A 24,485-nucleotide genomic window follows, 5' to 3' on the forward strand; every position below is an offset into this window, starting at 1 on the left:
AAACTAGGACTTCAGTAATGTTTTTTTTTTTTTTTTTTATTGTATATATTTTAAACTCAGTAGAGGTGCTCAGCACTACATAAGCTCAGAATTAGTCTCGGATCCATGCAGTTTCTGGAAGCTGCATACCCCAAGGTTCTAAAAACAATGTTCCATTTTTATTTTTGTTTCTCAATAAATGTGTAATGCTTTGTTGCAGAATATGGGTAAAATATTTCAGTAAAAACTACATATTTTTGCTTTATGCATTGCATAACTTAATTATTGCAATTTTACTTAGCCAGTGCATCGTTCTTTTTTGATTCATTTTAATTGTTGTGTTGGCTTTGGCTCAGATGGAGTTAATTTTCTTCACAGCAGCCCATACAGTGGTATGTTTTGGATTTATGACCAAAACCATGTTGATAACACACCTACGCTTTAGTCATTGCTGGGCTGTGCTTACCCAGCCTCCAGGCTCTTTCTGCTTCTCACGCTGCCCCACCAGCCTGGGGCTGCAGAAGAATTTGGCAGACAACACCACCAGGATCACTGACCCAAACAGACCAAAGGGCTATTCCACACCACATGGTGTTACGCTCAGCAATAAAACGGGGAAAGAAGGAGAAAGGGGGTGACGTTTGGAGTTATGACATCTGTCTTCCCATTTAATTTTTGTACAATGGTGAGTGTCTGATTGGTGCTTTCAATGGAAAAATGTTATTTTGTTATTTACACATAGCTCTTTTTTTTTTTTTTTTCTCTTCTGTGAAATTTTAGTTGTTTTTTTTTTCAGGGGCTTTTTATATTTTTGTATATGAACATATAAGGTTTTTATAAGACCCTTTCAAGGTTTAATTTCTCTTCTTAAGCTAGAGATGCTTTCACAGTGAAATTATCAATTCAGTAAAGTACACTGAGGTGTTATTTGTTCATTCTGTGATGGGGATGGAAACCTGGCCCTGCCAAGCTCAGTGGAAGGCTCCTATTAGTTTACCTGGGACAAGGGATAGCATCCAAGAACCTCTGGATATTTTGTGATGCCCTTTAATAACCCTAAAGTTGTTATTTCATTTTTTTATTTTTCTTAAATGGAGTGGAGGAGGATAAGCCTTGGTGTGTCAGAGGAGATTGGATTAGATTCGATTATAAGGTAGATATGAATATTTCAGGGGAAAAAATACACGTGATGTGTGCAACAAATGCTCAAGTGCAGAAACCTTTACTGTCTATATGAATGTGAGTGGTTATGTGGGATGTACGGCATGTTCACCTCAACTCATCAGAGAAGCATTTCTGCAGGAGAAAACAACTGTTATTTGCTTGAAAGTGGGAGAGCTTGGGCTTTTGAATCAGTCTCATATGGTGGTAGGAGCTGTAGGGTTTCTGCTGGGAAGACAGGACATCTGTGGTTTCTCAAGTGAACTATAGAAAAAAATCAACATTTTCATAGCTGGGGAAGAAGGCGGCAACTTCAGGTGTTTGAATATTCAGTTCTCCTTTTTTATCCTTGTTTCTGTTGTTGAGGCAGTTGGTCAGGGTTGGGCAATATTCCCAAATGTGGTATTTCTCCTTGCCCTTTTTCATAAAGCAAAACAGCAGTGTTCTTGGGACCTGCTGGCTCATACTGCAGGATTATGCTATTTTTTTTATGCAGGGAATAGGATAGTATTGAAGGAAGAAATGTTAAGGCATTTCTTTCTCATCTCCTCTGTGTTTCTTGGTACACATTATACATTTTGAAAATTTGGTGTCTACAGTTCCTTCGCTGAGCAATCATCAGCTTATTTGAGCAACTAAGCTTCCAAGCAAGACAAGCAGGAGGATGAATACCTCCATTGTGAAGTCTTTCTTCCAATGCAATTTAACCCTTGTGACTACCAGAGGAGAAGATCCCTTTGTTCACACGTCTTCCTAAAGAGAAACAGTATGGACTAATCCAGACTTTCTGATTAAATATGTCAGCTGGTAATTGCAGATGAACAGCCTCTTTGTCAAAGGGAGCAGTTAAGGAGTCGATTGTTATTTGGGATAATTGCTGTAAATCAGCTCCCTCAAGTTTCCTGAGAAGGCATCTCCTGGAATTGTGTGAACAACACACAATAACTGGCAGGAGGCTTCTGGTACTTCGAAGATGCTAGAAGGTAAGTCTTGCAGATCAGTAGATAAACTCTGATTATATTCTGGTATTGATGAAGAGCTGTATTGGGAAGGAGCGTTCACGTACATATGTTTGTTGGGGGAAAATAAACAATAGAAAACCTATTTTCTACCAAAAAAAAGTTTGTGGAGAATAGTATTGAAGAGGTGCCTGCATACCTGTTTCCTCCCCTTGCAGCTTTTCCTTCTCTGAGTGAGGGATTTGTGTAATTGGTATCACCCTAAGTATCTGCAGCCACTTTAGTTCTGTACTCTTAGTTGCTTTATTTCTGTGCCCCCCCACCACAGCAGATGCAGTCAAAGGATCCATGGGTGTAAGAGAGAGAGAGTTTGGATAGTAAATCTAGCTTGCAAATAGTGGACAGTGGTGGACTTCCAGCAAGGTGGAGAATTAGCCAAATTCTGGGCATGAAAACGAGATGCAGTAGGTTGAAAGAAAATAACATTTCACTCCCTACATCCAGACTCCACATTGGCCATGATGTATAATACAGGAACACACCCCGTTGACTCTTTAGCACTAAAACAGTGGGACAGAAGGTTATTTACTACGTTAGAAATACCACATGTGAAATTCCATTTCACAGAGATGCCTTTGCAATTAACCAGGAAGGATTGTAAAAGCTGTCCAGCAATGGGTATCGGATGATCTAGGAAATCTGCAGGCTACTCTGCAAATAAGAAATCCATGAGTGAGCCATCTGTTTTGATATAAACTCCATAACTTATTTCTCCTAGGGTTCTTCCATCTTCTTTATTGCCAAGGATGAATACTCCTCCCTTCAGTTTTAGGAAACTTTATCTTCTGCGTGCAGCAGAATCACAATAGTGGAAAATCTGTCCATTTATGTGCTAGTCATGAACTTTGTCTGCATCTGTCAAGTAAAGCAATGGAGTTTCCCCCTTCTGTTTCTACTCTATTTCATAAAAATTTCATGATTATTTTTTCATTCATTTGTAGCTGTTGTTTGTTTTGAATCTGTTTTTTCCCCTTGCTTTTGTCAGTATGTTATGGTTATGATTTCATTTGATCTGCATGAAAAGATTACATTGCTTTCTATTCATAGCATCTTTTATCCTCCTAAATGGGGAGTACTTTGTGTAGCAAAAAAAATGAAACAGCCTCTTATGGTAATGGCCATGTTTAAAATTTCATTGGATAGAAGCCATGAGAAACAAGCTGTAAGGAACAAACCTGGAGGGAGTGTGGAGCATTCTGGAAGGTCTGCCACATCTTCTAGCTCTGTTTTCAGTGAGTTTACAGGATTAATGAATGAAATTCTCCTTTCGGTCTTTGACGTGTTTCAGACTGATGACTACTTTGAAAAACTCTGAAAAGCAGTCTGGTTCAGAGCTGGTAACTAATTCATTTTGTGTGTGTGTGGATGTGTGTAGAGAAGACAAAGCAACACTTCCCCTTCTCAGCAATGCTGAGAAGGCTAGGCATAGTTTTTATACTGCAGTAGAGCCACACCTTGTGTCTGCAGTGAAAAGGTTTGTGTGTAAACTTTATCTTGCATTCTCCATGGGCTAAGTACATGCACATGGAAAGTTACTAAGTCTTAGTGCTAAGCTGTTAAGCTGTTCTAGCTTGGCTGCGTCTTCATACTGTGACCAAGCTCTGTTTTAACTGCATCAAAGTAGCAGCAATAAGGTTGAGATTTGCAAACCCCAGTTTACAGTTGTTTATAACTTTTTCCGTGATGTTTACCCTGTGACAGATGATGATCTTAGCTCACAACTTACTTTGTTTTGTGGCTCCATCTTACTTGAAGCATAATAATTAACACTTAAACTTCAAAACATTACATAGCTATCTATCATCCTCAGAGGGGGCCCATGGGACATGAATGTTTATTCCAGTTTGTTCTAAGGAGGAAAACAGGGCAGAGAAACTAATGCATATGAGGTCTCTTGGTGAGTTGGAAACATTTCTGATTGGAATGCACAGGAGTGGGAATGCAGTAAAACTATTGTGTGTTTCTGTTCAGTATTTCAAAAAAGTGATAATTATGTATCTTGCTGGGTTTTAGTAGGTTTTTGATGGCATGTATTTGAAGGTGTCACCACCAATACTCTGTTTAACAGAAACTAGTTAAGTGGCTGAGACCCTTTAAAAGTTAGTGATTTCATAGTCTAAGCCAGAAGGGTTGTATGTCTCCATGGGAGAATAGGTGCTTTAAAACTTTAAAACCGTGCTTTGCAAGGAAATACCAGAATCCAAAGACTGTACCTTTTTATTTTTTTTTAGCAGTAGGAATTCCTGGCACACATTTTTTTTTCCCCATCATATTTCCTATAGCTGTTACCAATGGACTGTTGGTAATAATTCTGTGTAAAGAGGTGTTAATTTTTTAGTAATAAAAAGTAGAAGCCAGGACTGATATCCATAAGACAACATTATTTTTTTAAGGCACACATGGTACAGACAGTCAAACCTCAGCGTAAGCGTTAAGACTTAATTGTTCAAGTGCTTTTTGGATGAAGTGTCTGTACAAGGGCAAGTTCTTTTCTTGGAACTGAGACAGACGCACAGTGGTGTTGATCTTTGATTCAGGTTACTACCAGTGCAGTTATGACTGTTGCATTATTTTGAAAAGTTTTCATAAGACTTAGGTATTCTTTTGTTAGTAGTAACTTCACAGAGCTTTGTGCTCACAAATATGTATGTATTATGTACGTACGAACTGTAGGTGCTTCACAGAACCTAGGTCCTAAATTAGAATGGGGTGTTAACTGTGTCTTCTGTGTTGCAACAGCTTTCTCTGGAAGAAACATTGCTTTATGTCTTAGTCAGCTGTTTTGTGCTAATGATTTTATCAGATGTAAAGTTTAATTAATACTCTGAGTTTTTTTGTTGTTGTTTTGTCACCTCCCCTCCTCCCCCCCCCCCCCCCCCCTTCCAGTGGTCATATGAATGTGTCATAATACTGCCTGAAATTTTAGATCTTCTCTGGTTTAGGCAAAGTAACTATTGGAAATCTAGAGGTCTGCTGCTGAGATAATGGAAGAAGCACTGGACACCAGCTTTTCACTATAGCATGCAGGCAGATATGATGTAATTTGTGAGTTACGTGAGTGCTCTGGTATTTCCTTTTTTTGTCATAAGTGTTAGTTTTCCTTATGCCTACTTACCTTTCAGTTCAAATTCTGTCTAAATGTGGGCACTCAAAACTTTTTTTTTTTTCCAAATAAACCTTTCTTAATTCTGTTTTGTTGGTTGCTTACTCTCACTGCATGCAATGCTCAGTAATAAACTAGTAAACCTTATGTGTGCTGCATGCTTCCCCTGGTCCACAATATCAAGTAGGAGGAGAGCATGTTCCCTGCTTTTCCCAACAGAGTCATCACCGCTGCAGTGTGAAGCAGTGGTCTCTTACTCTCAAACTGGTACATAAATGAAGAGCTGAAGTGGGATACACAGTAGTGTTCTTGTTTCAACTGGCTCTGTTAAAATATACACACACAGGAAAAAAAAAATAAAGAAAACAACAACAAGGAGCGAATGTAAAAAGAATTTCCATTTATTTCTAGGTGTGACCAAAGTTTGTTTCAACTCCTGTAAATATTTTTACATTCTGCAGGAGTTGAATAGCAAGAGTGGGGTTTGATACCATATTTAAACATCTCGTCGTTTCATGACGTCATTCTTCCTGTGGTGTGAAGACTGGCTAATGCTAAACACTTGTGCAAGATGTAATTGTTTTGAATATTGGCAAAATTATTAAACAATATGGCAACATTTCCTATTTTCATCCACTCCATACAGAATAATGAAGTTTTCTCCCACCCCCTTATTTCAAACAGCTTGTAAAAGAGTTGCCTGCGGTCAAAGTACTTCTAATGGACTGTTTTCAAAAAGAGCTAACTGCTTTGTTCCACAAAGAACTAAAAGCTTTACGATTATTACAGTTTATCTGATTTTCCCCGCAAATAGATTTCGAAAGTTGCCTTTAAATAGACTGAGAGTGTATGTGCATATGCATGCACATGTGTGTACGCAGAACTAGGGGAAGAGTCCCACAATGGAGCATTGTTCTCGCCTGATTAGCAGACAGACAAATGGGAAAGGAATAGCGTGGTGTTTTCTGGCATAGATTAGCAGAAGCAACCACTGCAGACTACATTTGTTTAGATTGGACGAATAAATTGGAGCATTTGTTACTGTATTATAGATGTCTTGTCACTTGTCAAATGTGAAGTGGGCCAAGGGAAGAATAAAAAAGGCTCTTGTCAAGCTGATGAGATGGCCTGTTTCACTGCTGTCAGCTCTGATTGCAGTTAATTTTGCAAATTGAATACAGCTGCCATTTTCAGCACTGAAGCATGAATTTTTAATAACAAGTGCACAAAACAACAAAATCAAAGCAAACACTATACCTAGCATGGGTATTAAAAATAATAGATTAGTGGGTATGGGAGGGACTGTGTCACATGTACAAACAAGAATATCTCTTAATGTGTTTCTATAGGACTTCTTGATTGCAAACTGAGAATATAGTCTTCAGGAAGGGAGAATAACTGCCTTGAACAGTATTATTTTTTTTTCTGTTTGTTTTTTAAATTGAGATATTGTTAGCATTGGTTCTGCATGTTAAGCAGAACAGTTCATGGGTATTTATGGATGTTAGACTGTCTGAAAAGTTCTATGGAAGGTCTGCAGAAAGCTTTTGGTGAATAAAAAAAACAACAATGCTGGAGTAAATTAATCAGTTAAAAGTTTAAACCAGTGGGAAAAATAAAGCAGCTTGTACTTGGGTTTTTTAAAATGCTTTCCAAATGGAAACTTCAGAGAGACCTCATTTCTTCTTTTTTTCTGTCTGCATGGAGGACTTTTGCTGTGATACGGTAGTACCAGGAATGGCTTGCATTCTACCCCCCCGATCCCCAAAGAAGAAAAAAAAGAAAGCTTTTGATTGTGTGGTGTTATATGTGACTGTGTTTTAATAGTTAGTAATTCTGCTGGGAATTTCTTAATCAGTGGTTACATAAGTGCGGTGAGAGAGGTTTGTGAAAATCAATTTAATTAAATAAATGCTGTAGCACTCTAGTACTAGTTCACTGTAACATATTAGACAGGTTCTGGGGTTTCTAATATTACAGCAGGCAAGTCACAGCATAACACTTCCATAGCTTTCAAAACATTCCTACCAACATTAATAATCAAAATGCCTACATGATACAGATAAAACTAATGAGGCAGACAAGCGTGTTTGTCCAGGTTTTTAGGGAGAACCAGCGACGGTGCTGAGATAAGTTCTCATCTCTTAGAGCTGTGCAGAGCCCACTGCCAATTTTCTCTCCTTTTCTAGCAGGAATTTATTAAGAGAGTCAAATACGGTTATAACAAAAACTGTATTTTTTGGACTACACTGCAATAAAGGCCAGGATTTTTGCACCTATTGAAACCTGCCCACAATAAGGATATTTCAGCAACTTTTAAAAGTAGCTGGAGGAGGGCAGAATGTAATGAGACATGCTATGTTAACATTTTCTCAGGTCACATGGATTGTAATGGCGAAGGATGTAGATACACGTCTGTCATGAGGTCTTGTTGCGTAATAATTTGACTTCATTTTGAACAGCTGCATTTCTCCAATAAAAACTGCTAAGCAACCAGAACTTTAAATCAGTCAAGTAGCTCATTCCTCTTATTATTTCTTTTTTCCATAAGTCTTGGTTAGAGGCATGTTAAAAATCAGAAGAATTTTCCAAGAAGCATTCTGTTCAACTACCAATAAACTGTCCCAGTTGTCAACTGGAATGAAGGATTTTTTTTTTTGGTCAGCTGGGTTGATAGAGGAAAAAAAACAATCTAATCCTTAAATCTTGGGCTGCGAAGTTGTATCCTACATGTTCATTTTAGCTGTGTATGCCCATGGGGCAGAACTGAGTTTGGGAATATTCCTCCACTAGTGCTTGCCTGCAGAAAAAGCCTGACTGGCTGAGTATATTAGAAGCAGGGTTGCTTGTTCCCTGTGCAATGAGGTTGTAGTCATCGTGCAATTGCTGATTCAAGGGGTAGTAGTTGCTGCCCTGTGACTCCTCTCCCTGGTCAAAATATTATTTTGTATGCAAGCAAATGTGTGATCATAAACACAGGCGTACATAGGACAGAGGTAATGAGATAAAGTTGAGCCTGGTTATTGCTGCTGCGAGGAACTGAAGACTGTTTTGGTTTTATTTGTGGATTTTAGGGGAATATTAACAGCCTGTTGTCTAGCCAGTGCCTGTAGGTATAATTTGGGCCTTTAACTTTGATCTGCTAGTTCCTTCCTCTGGTATGTTCAACCCTGACCTTGTTCACCATGAACCAAGGCGAAGATGCAATCATTCGTGTGAAGACGCGAAACACTTGCATGTGATTTTTATCTGTCTGTTCCCATGAAACGATGCTCATAATGTTGGTAGTCCTGGAAATGCATGTAATATTGGTAATTGCTGTGTTATCAGTTGCTACGTGTATGTTTGATGCTATTCTGCTTCACACTACACATAGTTAATATTAAAGATTATGATTGCAGACATTAGTATAATAAAAACTTAGGAGGTTAAGGGGCTATGAAACTGAGTGCTGTGGGTGGCTGAACAGCTGCAGTGCTGCTCATTTTTTGACCCAGTTGAGCTAAAACAATGTATTCTTACTCTTCTGGTTTTGTGGAACATTTTGATGACCAAGCACAACCCCTTTCCACATTGAGTTTTGGGGCTTGAATTTTTACTGAAATTCTCATGTTTAGAGCAAGTTATTTTGACTCCCACAAGTGAAATATTTCAGAAACACAGAAGCAAGACATAAGATTGTTACAGGAGATATGTGTTTCTGCTGTAGCTTGCTGCCTGACCTCTGCAGTTGCAGATTAGGGTCTGCAGATGCTGTCTGTAATGATGTTTTTTTTTTTTTTTACCTTGTCTGTTAAGGTGTAATCTCATTTTACATTAGAAAATGAAATATTTTGTTTGTGTTTCAATGTGGTAAGAAACAGGACCGTTGGGAACTTTTTCCTGTAAAGAACCCACGTGATGGTGGACACTCTGTACTATTTCAGGTAACGTGCAGGATTCGAGCAATCTGGGTTCTTTTTCATTTCTTCTCTTGCCAAGCTGACATGCTCTGGACAAGCAACATGTTTTCTTCCTTACTGTGTTGTGTCTGGTGACGCTGCAAGTTCTTTGGAGATGGTACTGTCAGAAAAATCTGTGTTTTTAATACTTAGCACAATGGGACCTGATACCAATTAAGTACTTAGAACGTAATTTTAACACCCACAATTTAATGAAACAAAAGACATCTAAAAGCCTTTCTGTTTGAACAGGCTCCATAAAAATGTCCTTTTTAACCGCATTAATCAGCTTTGAACGCAACCCTTGGATTCAACAATATTATTTTGAAGGTCCTCCCTTTCTGTTTAAAGTGGATCCTCATCATAATGTTTGAAATGAGCATAGTTGTTTGGGGCTTGTTTTCTAATCCAGAAACGTCAGCATAGCCCATGACTGTTTCTGGGGAAATCCTTGAAGTAGAGAGAAAAAAGTATCTCAAGCTATGAACTTCTTTTGTTCCCAGACAGCTTTTTAAAGTAGTCTAATAACTACAGTTCTTATGCTTGTTTAAAAAAGAAAACTGCCTTGCATTTGATATACTCAGAAGTAGGTAGAGTAGGTGGGGTAGTTAACAGTGTCGCCTTTCATTCTTGCTCTCTGCCATTATATGTAGTTAATCAGTCAAAGATCATTTAGCTAAGAAGCATTGTAGAAGAGAAGGTGTAAGTTGTATATTTTTATTTTTGTCCACCATGGTCTTTTTTTTTTCTTTTTTTTTTTTTTAACCAAAAAAAGCAGTTGATTTTTTTTTCCCCCACTGCTCAGAAAGGAAACCGATGTTTCTGAGCACGATATAAAATATCAAATAATGTTTTAGGTATTCCACTATTCTTCTCTTTCCAGGAATCTTATAAAGCTTTTAAAAATGAATAATTTTCCTAACAGTGCCTTCTTACAGTTGCTGGTACAAGTTGTTCCCTTAACAGAAAGGAAACCTGGGGGGGGGGGGAAGAAAACCTGATGCTATGTTTTCGTAAGGGAGCGATGGAGGAAAGAAGCCTTACAATTTGTCTTGTCACCTGGGACTGTTCCCTTCTCAGCTTGGACTGCAAGTTACTAGTTTTGATAAATTCAGAGAAGTAACCAGAAGCTTCAGGCACAACCAAAAACTGTTCCTGAAAACTGTTTTAATCTTGCCACCTTTGAAGCTGGAAAATCTTAACGAAATTTGATGGCAGATTGCTCTCTTGCTTTGCTATCACGAATGTGTGGGTTCTCACTCCTCCCATTTCTCCACATGTTCTTAGGGTCTGAATTATTGTTGCTTTCCTTCTGCCCAGCCTTTCTTCAAGTCTGCTGCTGCAAATGATGCTGTAGTTATCAAACCTTGTCAGCCAACATTGACTGGAAGAAACATTCATGTTGGTGGCCCTCCCCCTGCCAGCACAAGTGTTTGTGGAGCTCTGCAGTGAACTAGGCTGGTTAAAAACTCTGACTTCTTTCTGCTGAGTTAGTTTTTGTTTAGATCAGCTCTTTTTAGGGCAGTTTGCAACATGCAGCCTTGCTGCCTGTTGTGCTTGCACCTGAGAAGGACTGATACAGGAGTGAGGACAAGCAGCCGATGGCAAAGAGAAGGTGGCTTAAGGTAGCTCGAAGTGTGCATCGGTTTATGTCCATGCAGTATAGCAAAATAGCTTGGGTGTGTTCAGACACTTTTTTTTTTCCCAGATCCTTCCTTGTGTTTTATCACATCCTTGCAACCTAAGCACTGTTTCTTTTCAGCGCTTCTGAGATACTATTTGGAGATTACACTCTGATTTCCAAACCCAAAAGTAGAGAGCAGTACTTCAAGAGCAGATGGCGAATATAGTGAATATAGCAGATAGTGAATATCATTTGGTTTTGAAATGCAATAGATTAAACTTCCAACTCTCCAAAACTCGATGCATATGCCTAGGTGCAATTTTCTCCTAGAAGACTTATGAGGATTTGAATTTCTGTATTTGTTAGTAGTCTCAAAAAAGTGTATCCAATGTTGGTAGCTGGTGTTTTCTGGTCCAGATGAAATGAAACAAGTGACTTTGTTCTGCTTTCCAGTTTTGTAGTGTGGCTAAAAACTCATTGCCAGTTTTGAAACTACATGCCACCAACTTAGTAACCAATAAGGGAAAAGACTATGCTCGCTCTTTATGTGCAAAGCACGTGGGTGAATGTGGGCAAAATGTCCGAAGTGGCTGGATGTTCTTCTGTGTCTCAGGTTTGTTCTGATAAAAGAATTTGCCGGAAAGACAATGCTGAAGACTCCATTGTCTTTGAAGTGTGCTCCAGGGTGTTGGCTGGCATCCTTTCCACCATCAATGAAACTTTGCAGTGGGGAGGTGGAGTAGGGTAGAGAGAAAACTGCCCTGTTGCCTTAGTTTTGTATCAGCTTTCACCAAGTAAGAAATACTTGCTATACCTGTGACTTGTTGTTATTAGTTTGTCTAGAGTACTACTACTGTAATTTTTTTTTTTTTTTTTAACATACTGAAGTCTTCTGTTAGCGCTGTCATTTATTATGTAGTGTTTGTGTGTTGAAAAACATGTCTAATGCAGTGATGCAACTAGTGGGAAGTTTGGTTGAGCTGGGAAATTCTGTATAACATGATGAAATATTTGGACATATCCCACTTTTTTTTTTGATTCACCCTAATGAAAGGAATGGCATTGTTCTGTATGCAGCCTGGCTGATCTACACTTGCATAACTTTTTTTTCCCTATTACTTCTTTCCTGATAGTGGAAAAAGTAGTTTTGTAAAACTGTTTATGTAACCAATGTTAAAAAAAAAAAAAAAAAAAAAAAAATCCTGATCTTTTTTTTTACTTGGAGGAGTGGTAGATAAAGACACAGGTGCTATTTGATGCCAGCAGTGTTTTCAAGGCTAGCTTTATGAATATTGATTTATAATCTTTGTTAGATGTGCATTCATACCAACTCTATTTTACCACTAGAGACAAGGTTGCTAGTGCTGTGCAGTCCTTTTTCATGGAGAATGCAGTAAATTGTGATACTAGCTGGAAGCTGGAGCTTGGTGTTTTCAAGCTGCACATTTGCATTGGTCAGGATGTATTGGATCTGGTTGTTGGTGTGGTTCTTGGGAATTCCACCTGCATGTACATTTTTGTTTGGCTAATGGAGGCTGCTGATTTAAAGCAAATCTGTTGTCCTCAGCTAACTACCTGCATGGATGCCCTTATTCTAGATTGAGGGTGCTATGTTCCATGCTTAGTGTAGGAGGCTGGGAGAAGGATACTGTCATTGTGAATTAAGAGTGCCAGCACAAGTATTCAGTTGAGAAGAACTGTTTAAGAATAACTCCCTATTCAGACAAGGCTTTATTTCACTGAAAGTGCTGTACTATATTGAAGTGTTTGTATTGATAGCAAAAGAACTGTGTTGCGGGGGTATTGAAGAAAAAAAGAAAAGGATACCATGAATGGTTTTCTCCCCAGGTGCTGAAGAAGTCTTGCTGCTTGCTAGAAGGACGGACTTGAGAAGGATTTCCTTGGACATGCCGGATTTCACTGACATTATTCTGCAGATAGACAACATCAGACATGCAATAGCCATAGACTACGATCCCGTGGAAGGCTACATCTACTGGACCGATGATGATGTTCGGGCAATTCGTCGGGCGTACCTTGATGGCTCTGGAGCACAGACTCTGGTAACCTCAGAAATCAACCATCCAGATGGTATTGCGGTGGACTGGGTGGCAAGGAACCTGTATTGGACTGACACTGGAACAGACCGCATTGAAGTGACCCGGTTGAATGGGACATCAAGAAAGATCCTTATCTCAGAAAACCTAGATGAACCTAGAGCAATTGTGCTCAATCCTGTAATGGGGTAAGTTTTATTTTCGTTAGTAGTCCTGTGGTAGGTCTTTGGGTCTAGCTTGTGGTTTTATGAAACTGAAAGTCTGCAGGTTACAAGATGATTATTTGTCAAATGTTGTTTTTGATTTGAAAATAACTTGCGTTTTTATAAGAGGTGACTACTAAATGCAGTGTTCTTTGAGTCTATAAGTTGCATGTTCAGTTGGATTTTTTTTTATCTGCGTCTTCAGTAATATAACTATTAAAAAACTGGGCCGCTTCACATTTTCAGTAGTTTAATTCAGTTAACTGAGTTTAATTTATTGCTGATGACAAAACGACAGAATGGTTGAAGTGGGAAGAAACCTCTGGAGTCATCTGGTCCAACCACTGCAGGGCCATCTAGAGCTGGTTGCTGAGGTCCATGTCCAGGCATCTTTCTGAAGATCTGCAAGGAGGGAGACTCCACAGGTGCTTTGGGCAGAGAGGATACAGCTAAAGTCGGTTGGTTTGTTTGTTTGGAAAGCAGAAAGCTAGGATGTTTTGTCGAAAGCAGAACAGATCTTGATGCTTTTTGGCTGGAATGTTATATGCATTGACTGTTTCTGCCCTTTCCTTTACAGCTACATGTATTGGACAGACTGGGGTGAAAGTCCAAAGATAGAGTGTGCTTATTTGGATGGCTCAGAGAGGAGAGTTCTGGTGAACACCTCCTTAGGTTGGCCTAATGGCTTGGCACTGGATCTTGAAGAGGACAAACTTTACTGGGGAGATGCAAAAACAGATAAAATTGAGGTGAGTAACAGACCTCTCTTGTTTACATTCTCAAAAAACATGTTGTTATATGCAGCTTTTTGTCTTGGATATATTTAACCATTTTGAGGGGGCAGGTTTTTTGTTTCATTAATATTTACAATAAATTTATCAAAACAAGACAGTAGAGAAGAAGAAAAGTATGTTTGTATGCTGTACTGGTTCCGAAAACTTTCACATCAACTGCTATGTCAAGGGATATGCAGTCAGAAACTTCTGCATTGCTGGAAGTATAATCTAATTGCTTGAAATCTCAGGTTTGATCTGAAGCTTTTGAAACTAATTGGAACACTCATGCACAACCTCTTTTAATAATGTTTTGCATTTTCTATGGTGCTTGGAATTACTATCTGAAATTGCTGCATGCAAAAGGCTTGATGCAAGGTTTGTGTATGGGAGAAAGTGGATGTGGAGGTCCTAGAGAGCCATATTTTGGTACCTTAATGATTATGTGGTGTCCAGACGCATGGGAGAAAAGTTGTTTTCCACGTACCGTGACACTTAAAAGTACCTTCTGCCTGCCTTGAAAACAACGTAGGCATTCTGTATGAGTGTTTATGGAAAATATTAAACATTTCTTAGTTATTAAAAGAACTTCTGATAGAGTATGGCAGGATTTCTTTTTGTTCTCCTTTCTTTGGGAAGAATTTTTTTTAAATGCAAAAAATCCATCCTGTCTACCTGTTTTCAAACTCCTTTATTTTTTTTTTATTTTTAATCAACCTGCTTTGTACATATTGTATGCTAGACAAAGCTGGAAAAATTATCTGCTTATTTGTTATGTGTGTTTCCAGCAGTAAGATTGTGAGGTGTCTCTGGAGATTCATTGCTTTAAATTTAAGATATGATCAAAGCAGACATCTGGTATTGGTGTAGTCATGGATGTTGACAATTGCACAAGTAAGGCCTGAGATGTTCCAGGAGATGTTCTCATAAAGGAAATGCTTTTTTTTCCCCCTGTTGTTTTTGCCTCAGTATCCCATGATTAAACCTTAGTCTAAAAGAATAATTGTGAAGTGTGCTACCACAGAAATGAAACAGCTTTTAGATATATCAAACAAACAAACAAAAAAAACCAACAACTGAGTCCTGAAGTAATTTCACTGAGAAGATAATAAGTTAAATAACTGAAAGATGTGGAATCAGGTTCTGGGGCCAGGGTATTTGGGCTCTTGAAGTTGTGTCCATGAGCTTCTGAAGTTTCACTGAATTATTAACAGTTGACTGTAAACTGTGGCATTTTAGGCCCAATACCAGTGAGATTTGGTGGCTTTTCCACCCCCAGCTCCCAGGAAATTCTAGCTTGAGAAGATACAGCTATGTTATTTACGCAGCTCACCACTGTTTTCTCTTGCAGCCTGCAACTTCCAGCTCCCCATGCATATTGAGCCAATTTGACATCTTACCTAGCAAGCGTAGAAATACTGTTTGGCCTAGGACAAGTTGTTGCTGTAGGAGCACCAAACAGTTTATAAGAGAGCTGGCAGTAAGGCATTTAATAAGGTGTTAGTGACAGAAATACCAATTTCAGGCCAATAGGTGTAGCTTTTCACTATTTTTCTATGGCCAGCAGAAAAGGCATGATGTTAGCAAAGAAGGATGCTGCAGAGGTGATGGGGAAGAGAGGAAATTTTCCAAGAGAAAACAGAGAAATATGGATACAGCCAGGTGTTGTGAGGAGGTCTGAAACATTTGATTTAGATGCTGTTGTGTTCCCCTCCACTTTCAGTGCTTGGTTTCTTAATAAAATAGTTGTTTAGCAAGGTCACTTTATTGCTGGTGAACTTCCTAAACTTTCTTTAGCTCGCATTTCTGAGAAGGAAGGAAAAAATAGATTTTGAAGCTCAACCTAAAGTTGTTATAGTAGGCTATAATTAATCCGCAGGCTTGGTTGACAGCATGAGACATGACCTGAGGTCAGACAAATTTGAAAAGTTTTATTCTATTATCATTAAATGATGAGATTTGTCATACTGACAAATGTTCATTTTTAATGTCTTGTTCTAATGCTCTGGGCATCTGGTGGAAACAGGTTCCTTGAGCTATCTCTCTGGTACGTTGTTGTGAAGCAGTTGTTTATCTTTCACAAAGATGTCAGAAAAGCAGTTTGAAAATTAAAGGTGCTAAATAATTAGCTCTGAGTATTTTAATTTCAAAAGGGAATTCTCCAGGGAATTTGAAATGGCTTCAAAGTAAGATGAGGTAACCTAGCTAATTGAAATCAATTCATAAACAGAATTGCCAAACGAGAATGGGATGAAGAAGGGGATAAAACTATTGCTTTAGAGAGATTTTTTCCCTGTAATGTAGGTTTTCTTCCTATAATGCAGGCTAGTTTGTTGAGGTTGTGTTTTGACTATACTATATATTTATTAAAAAAAAAAAAAAAAGGTCCATTTTTGTAACAGTACTTAGTAAAAGCAGTATAGAAACTTTACCCTTGTTCTGTGAAGTCAGTTGAGTTTTCATGTTACTTGGGGGAATAGTATATGCAGCATTTTAGGATAAATAAATTTTGGGGCCTTTGGTAATGTCTGTGCTCTCTAAAGTTTTTGCCCTCTGGAAGAAGTGAATCAAGACTGCTGGCTTGAGAAATGTAACTTTGCTGTCTGGCAGTGTCTTGATGTACTGGGCTTGATGACTAGTAGAGGGGTTGTCTCCCTCCTTACCTTTCAGGCTGTAGCGAAGAACATTCTAGATTCCACCGTTTGTAGCTGGAACTGTACTGGTGCAATTGATCTCCCTGGTTTAAGCAGTCTGTTCAGTCTGCCTTACTTCATTTTAAGACAGTAAAGCCAATGGTACTGTTTGATTTGGCATCTAAGTTTAGGAAAGTTGGAGAAGCTAAAGTAAGGGCTTTTTATTCCCTCAGTTTTTCTTTTGCTTATTATACTTTTAGTGGTTCTCTTCTGTTTTCAAAAATAGAGAGAAGAGGGTATTTTACTTGGTCTCAGAAACAGAAGGTATTTTTTACATAAAGTGGATTGCAACATCTCTCTTTTGATTGCTGTATGTCATGCAACCCAGTTATAATTGTTAGTACAAAGATTTAAATATTTTATCTCTTATGTGCCTATCAATGAGTTCTTAGGTTAAAACAGGTATAAATGTTCCTGCTTTAAATCCCCCCCCCTTTTTAACACTTTTTCTCTTTATGCTTGGTGTTTACTTTTGCTAGTTAGCATGAACAGACCCCTGACATTTACAAATCCCTAAATAGGCCCATTTAGGACGTGATGGGGAAAAATATCATGGACGTTGTCTGGAGTTCTGAACAGTGCTGTGAAGGGGCCTGTTGTGGTCCACTGTGCAGCTGCATGAGTTAAAAAGGCGCTGGCATGCCATCAGTAGAAATGAATGTTAAATGTCTATTGCAGAACGTCCATTAGAAAACAAATTTTCAGTTTCCATTTTGGAACAAATGCCAGACATTTGTATTCTGCTCACTTGGGAAAGAACTGCATGACTTAACTGGTTATTGACACAGCTTAGGTGTTGGCTGGTTCCAGACTGGTCTCCAGTAGAGCTTCTTTTTATTAATACTTCTCTGCAAGATCAAAAAACTGCAGTAGGGATATATTTCAGAATAGAAACATTTATCTAATGGATTGTATTTCATATCTCTTGTTTATCTTGCTCTTTTGCAGCCTTATAATTATTTCCTGAAACATTTCTCTGTTTGAGAGCTTCCTTCAATACCCTAGGTTTGCCTAGTAAGCCACATTTCATGCTGCTCTGCTAGCCAAAGTACATGTGAAGTCCTGTGTGTATGGTATATGAGGTGGGACATTTCCACTTAGTGTTGAAGTTATTCTTCACTTTAACATGAACTCTTTCTTCTCATGTATATGTTCTTTTGCCAAGAGGATGCTATATATATGGCTTGCCAGCACAGCTGGTGTCTTGGTGATTTCTTCTGTGTGTCTGTGTATGTCTGTTGCATCCACAGTTTGTCAAAAACAAAGCCTAGCTTAGCTGCAAGTTGAGGATGTGTTTAATATTTTCTACTGTTGTTGACTTAGCTGAGTATTAAGATTTTTTTTTTTCTTTTCACTGTTGAGGCCATAAAACTATCTAAAAGAGTAGTGCTGGCTAAACTTTCCTCTAACCCTCTAGTTTCACCTGCCTCAAAATGTCCCAGCTGACTGTGTAGAAATTGCAAAATTGAATTAAACTGAAAACATTATTTCTACTACTTTGCAGAGTATAGTTGCAATTAAAGTCTGTCTGGGTGGTGGAAAAATGAGTATTAAGCCTTATGCCTGATAATGTAAAAAGTGCACTATTAAAAACCTGTACACTTTTTTGTAGGTTTCTGAAGAGCTGCTTGTAGAATAGAATTGCTTTCAGCCTATGTATTCAACTGCTTTCTATTCAGGGGAAAAAAAAAAAAAGCAGGAGTGAATTTAGCTTGTGTATATTTATGCATCTGTCTGCTTGATATTCTTTTTACTAGACCTCAGGTTTCAAATGTACTGTGAATATCCGGTGTGCTTGTGGCTTTTTTTTCCAATTTTTTTTTTTTTCTCTTTTGTTTTATTTAGTTGGTTTTGGTTGTGGTTTTTTTTTTTTTTTTTTTTTTGGTGTTTTCTCAGTTGTTTTTTGGAGGTGTATTTGGTAGGTTTTGATTTTTTTTTTTTAACACATTTTGACGTTGCTTTTGAGTGTGCTCTTTTCTGAAAAACAGAAAAGGAACACTGCAGAGATGCTGAAGGTAGCAAGCAGTGTCCTGTACCAGGAGAGTATGTTCTTATTTGTGTGCCTAAAACTTCACGTGGTGCAAACAGCAGTTACTCTTTCCTGACGGAGACCTTCCCATCTGCAGCATTCAGCTGCAACACAAAGGGCCCAGTCACTTTGCAAGCAGTTCGTATCCTGAAGAAACCATTTGGCAAGGCTTGTCAAACTTTGCGTGACAGCAGCCTGTGAGGCTTTCACTGCAAATTTGGCACCCTGTGGTAACATTGTTCCCAGCTTTTTAAATTTCTGCTTAGTTTGGCAGAGGCGACGGCAAGTAAAAATATATAGCAAATTTTGAGTCATGTCTGTTGAAATCATGTGTTTGTCCACACAGCTTCAGCTATGAGTAAGGGGCACGGAGTAATCCAAGAGAATTTGAGATTTTACTGAAAGAGAAAAGGTACTTTCCAGGAACAAACAATAGATTAACAAGGATTACTGAGTTCCAGCAGGGAGAGAAGCAAAGACCCAATGGCATCCACGTGTAGAATTTCCTAATTCTCCTTAAAAAACAATTTTGCGGTTAGCCAGGTTTCCCTTGTATTATTTCTTCAGTATTTGCTTAAAGTGCCTAAGGTGTAATTGCATAATGAGCAATTACTGAATTCTCAGGTGCCTGTTATTATGTATGCATTTTACTTAAGTTTGTGCAGTATTCTTGGAATAAGTGTTACGCAGACTACCCCTTCTGGCAACTTCTCTTTGTCCTCCTGCTTTCCTGTATCCCCCTTGACAAATGTCCTTCGTTTATCTTTGCAGAAAACTTATAATTATACATACAGTGATTCTTTGCAATTTTATAGGGTGTTCAAGCTTATCTGTAAGCATCAGATGACAATCCTGGAACTCACCAAAAATTTTCCAAGATTCAGTTACATGGGCTGTCCTTGAAATTCAAGGAAGCAATTTTATAATTAGCTTGTTGTTAACCTACTACATAATAGGGTAAAATGTCATTTGAAACAGTTTGCTACTTAAATTGGAGTAGTCTTTGCAGAAGTGAATTGTAGAGGGGTAGAAAAATTAATAATCTAATTTAAAGCTGCTTTTTCTAGACAAGTTGGAGTATACTTCACATATCACACTTTGTTTTCCACCCATTTGAGTAAAAAAAAAAAAAAAAGGCAATATTAATAGATGAGTTTTAACTGATACATTTTAATGTGTTTGTTTCTTTGCTCTGGCATTTTTCACCAAGGGGCTAAAAAGTCCATATAGTGTAATAAACTCATTGGGAGATATTGTGTATTAATTTATTGAAATAAGAATATCTCTTGGAAAGAACAGCTATTTTGAATTTACCTCCATGTGCTAATTAGACATTAAAAAAAAAAAATAAATCTGGTTCTGGTGGACACAGTTCAGCAAGAGTCAGCAGTGTGCCCTTGCCACTAAGAAGGCTGATGATGTTCTTGGCTGCATTACACAAAATATTGCCAGCAGGTCAAGGGAGGTGATCCTTCCCTGCTGCTCAGCACTGGTGAGGCCACATCTGGAACTGTGTCCAGTTCTGGGCTCCCCCAGTACAAGAGAGGCTGAAGAGAGTCAAATGTAGGGTCACTAAGGTGATGAAGGGACTGGAGCATCTCTCCTTTGAGGAGAGGCTGAGAGCTGGGCCTGGTCAGCCTGAGGAAGAGGAGGCTCAGAGGGTTTCTTATCAATGTCTGCAAGTATTACCTGAGGGGAGGGTGCAGAAAGGACAGAACCGGGACTAGAACCAGCAGGCCCAAAGTGGGACATGAGAGGTTCCCTGGAAACCCCCGGCAGCATGGCTGTGTGCGGGTGCTGGAGCCCTGGCACAGGCTGCCCAGAGGCTGTGGGGGCTCCTCCTCGGGGATCTCCAAAAGCCGCCTGGATGTGGGCCTGGGCACCCTGCTCTGGGTGGCCCTGCTGGAGCGGGGGGGACGCCAGATGACTCCAGAGCTGCCTTCCCATCCTGTGATTCTGTGAACAGTCCCCACACTGCATTTTAGTATAAATGCATGAGAACAGAGAAGTAAAATGGATGTAGAAATAAGGAGCACAGGTTCTTTTTGATCTAAAGAACAGATGTCAGTCCAAGTAGACATCTGCAGGAATAAAATTGCTTAAATTGATAATATAGTGAGTGGCCTTTATTTCAGTTAACTTAAAACTTTTCATGATGCTTGATTTGATTTAGAGCTGTGGCTGAGAAACGTCAGCTAAATGTAATTGTTAGGAATGAAGTATAAATTGAAGTACTTACAGTTTTGTCCCTAACCTGAAATATAACTTTCCTATACTATTCACTCGATCATTTTTTCTGTTGTATACTTTCTAGATGCAAGTTCTACATATCTAAGCCAGATCAGATATTGATCCTGAAGAGCATATATTGTAATAGGCCTAGCAAACCCATATACTTTCCTAGTCTTTGTATTGGTCTGTTCAGCAGTGTATTCCTGTAGCCTTGGCTGGCTCTTTCAATGCTGTTCTTAGTGCCACTTCAAGTTCTTCTTTTTCAAATTACTGCTTTTCTGTCTGGGGTCAAACTGTTGTTGAGGGAATGAGGTGTATAAACATCTCTCCATTTGTGGCCATTGGATATTTGTTGTTGTTGTATGTTTGTGTGTAGTTGGTGGTCATCAAATACTGCTATGTTTTTATTAGTTTTAAATGGCTTTTAGGCTCCTTTATTGCTGTATGTTTTGCTTGAAGAGCAAGCAAGCATGAATGCTGTTGCCGATGATTTCTTGTTTTACTTGGAGGGAGCCACGCAGTTCTAGGCAGCAAACATTTTTGTGTGAGCACTAGATTTGCAGCAGTGTCCAAAGAATGCATTTGTAATTATCTTTCAAGGTTCTGAAGGGGAATAATCTCTAGTAGTGAGCTTGGGAACAATTTTTCTTGCCAGCAGCCAGGTAGTCATTGTAAATGGATAGGAGGAGTCATTTGAGGGCAGGACTTTCTTAAAATACTGTTACAAGTTTGTCAGTTCTTGGAGTTTAAGACTGACAAATTAGTTGTGATTGCTTTACCCAGAGGGACGTTGCTGGAATGGAACACAAGATTTCTGGGAGGAATGAAATCTGTATCTTTGACTTCAGGGCTTTAGCGATGACAACTATAAACATACATTTTGAGAGTTGCATAAAGACAGAAAGCCTAACAAGGCTTCTTCAGTGAAAAGGCAGTGTGCATCTTTAGGAAGAAAAAAGAAATCTAGCAGCAAGGGGGACAGAGGGTCTTCTATTCCTTCCTCTTCAGGGTTCCCCAGTCTCCTGTCTGCCTGTTTGCAGTGTTCGGCTTGCACTATCAGACTTATCACCGATTTGGAGTCAAGTATAAACACCTTGGTTTAGACTGACAAGGATGTTGGTGGAGTCTCAACTTCCTCTGCTAAAAAATGCTGATTTTTTTTGCTTAGGTATATTTGCAATGCTCTTAATAGAAATGGTATTGCAATTGTTTGAACTTTGTGCACAGCAGCATGTAGTTTGGAACAGAGACTGCTGAGATGAAACACACTGTAATGTTCAGCAGGTCAGACCTCCAAATAGTTTCAGATCCTAATACTTTCTTATGAATTTAAACTCTCTGGCTGTATTAATTCTTTCTAAGACAGGCTCTGGTTCAGGATTTCCTGGTGTGAGACTGCCTCTTTCTGGAGCACAGAAATATAGTCAGCCTTAACCTGCTTTAAGAGCATAGAGCCTTCTGACTCTGTTTTTCTAATTACAAGACTAAGTTGTCTGTGTTTTGCTTGCTGCTTGATTAGGAATTTCCGTGTATTATTTTATACTTTGCACTACTTGGTCTTTGTTTTCTTTTAAGAAGACTGTTACCAAGTGTGGTGGCTGCTGAAGCAAATGAGATCCGTGTTCACAAAGTGAGAGGCTTTAGCTGATCTGAATGCAAGCACTGCACCTTTCTACTCTAAACTACGTAATAAGGAAGTGCTCACAGAGCAGAGAAATTCATTTACCAAATGAAAGAAGACATACTTATCAACATGCATTCGTTCCTCTCCCCTTTTAATGAGTCAGCTACCAGGTGAACTTGTATCTGAGCCCCAAGTTTAGGAAAGGTATGACAGTGTTGAGTGGGAAACTGGCAAGAGTTTGCAGCCAGTGTTTTATAAAAGGGACACATCTAAAGTTTGGCCAATTCCACCTGTGTTCAGGACTGCTTTTGGAGAAATGTATTGTTTTAAGTATATTATTTTTCCATTCTTCAGCAGTCTTGAGTAAAACCTTTCTTGCCATTCTGGGTGGGATGGGGAGGTTTCTTTGCAGGTGGATGATGGTCTAGCCTCGATTATTCTTGTCCTTATGTTCTGGCTGACGTGAAGTGGCCCAGTAAACTGGGATGTGGAAGCTTCAGTACTCGAGGGAAATGTCCTGGACCAGTGTCTTATCAATAGCCTGTGGTGCTGTGAGCACATTCATAGTGCTTCAATCTGAAATGTCCCAGAAAACCTCAAATCAGTTTCAAGACCTTAGTTCTTTTTATAGGCCCAGTATAATGAGAAGGCCGTTTACACATCTGGGGTGAAGACTGCTGTCTGAGATCCATTTGAGCATAAATGGATTTTCCACAATAAAAGCAAATCCCTTCTGTAGTAAAGATCATTTTTTCTTAAAGGTTATGCTGAGATACTGGCTTAACCTCCCGTCTTCCCCCCTTTTCCTAATTTCCAGGAACTAAAAAAACATCAAAAAGTTCAGTGCTCTTTGTTCCATGTGCAAAGTTCTTATTAGCTGACCTTGCTTTCACCATTGTAAATAACTAGAAATGTTAATCTGTAAAGGAGTAAAGCAAATCCAGCCTTGCAGTGAATCCCCATTCTGTGGAAGCAGTCACACCAAGGACTTCTTTTCCCAAGTAATAGATCCAAGAGATGATGTGGCCTGTGTTAGTCACGCCACCTAATGCGCTAGTAGAGGACTCTCAAATAATGATTTGATCGAATGAGGAGCCTCCATAGAATGTTCTTGATCAGGGATTCTCCCAAACTTTTATATGCCAAGCTTGACATTTTACCCATTAGCCTCAAAGTGAAAATCCACAAATGCTAGCAGCTGCCAGTTTAAATACTCCTCCGAGTCTTTCCATGGTGGAATCCATACCACTATGAAGTTATTTTCCTCTATGACCATTTATAATTTATTAGGGTTGCTCTACAGTCATAAAAACCTCTAAATCTTGTCAATTTTCCAGGGACTCTATTTTGTACTACTTCTTGTAAACGGACAACTTAAAAACTTAGCAGCTGACAGACAGCTTCTAAATTTGGTCTTTGCAGAGTGCTTAGGAATTACTTCTGTATGTGCAGCTTTTGCTATATTTATCAAGAGGAAATCCTGAGGATGTATTAAGCTACAAAGTTGAAGAATTATTTGAGTTTTACATGCTTGAGGCTCTCCTTTCTCACTGAAGAATTATTTTAGGCTATCTGATATCAAATCACCCTTTTCCGTTTTGCTAGGGAGAGAATTCTGCTTTGCTTCCCTTGCTGGGATCACCTTTCTGTATTTAAAAGATCTTGTATTTAGCTGTACGAAGGCTTCTATACCTATGAAGTGCTGTAATGGCTCTACTTTTAGGAGAGCCTAATGCATTTTGGGGCACAGAATAAGTAAGTGTATTATTCCAGATGCTGAGGAAAAGGTGGGTTCTATGTCACATGTAAATTTTATTCCCTTTATCAGACGAGCACGTAGGATGCTTAAAGTTTTTAGCTGTCACCTGTTTGCCAGTAGCTGTGAGGAATTTTCTGTAGCACTCTTTTCCATTTTGCTTTTTTCACAGTCTCTCTCTCTTCCAAGAATAATAGAGAGCATTGCCATACAGCTCACCTCTGGCCTAGTTGGAAGATAAGGAGCAGCTGCCCAGGAGTTGTGACCCTCTGAATATTGTCTTATCACAGG

The 24,485-nt window shown here is 38.9% G+C and overlaps 1 protein-coding gene across 3 annotated transcripts in view; it reads left to right on the forward strand.

The window, feature by feature from the left end:
* Window positions 1–24,485, forward strand: part of LRP5 (LDL receptor related protein 5) — a 161,034-nt gene that overhangs the window by 78,135 nt on the left and 58,414 nt on the right. For all 3 annotated transcript variants that reach the window (XM_084520081.1, XM_084520080.1, XM_084520079.1), the window contains exons 6-7: window positions 12,676–13,072; window positions 13,665–13,836. In XM_084520081.1, the coding sequence (XP_084376207.1) occupies window positions 12,676–13,072; window positions 13,665–13,836 (569 nt within the window). The remainder of the gene's footprint in view (window positions 1–12,675; window positions 13,073–13,664; window positions 13,837–24,485) is intronic.

Source organism: Aythya ferina, assembly GCF_964211825.1.
Source record: "Aythya ferina genome assembly, chromosome: 5".
NCBI lineage: Eukaryota > Metazoa > Chordata > Aves > Anseriformes > Anatidae > Aythya > Aythya ferina.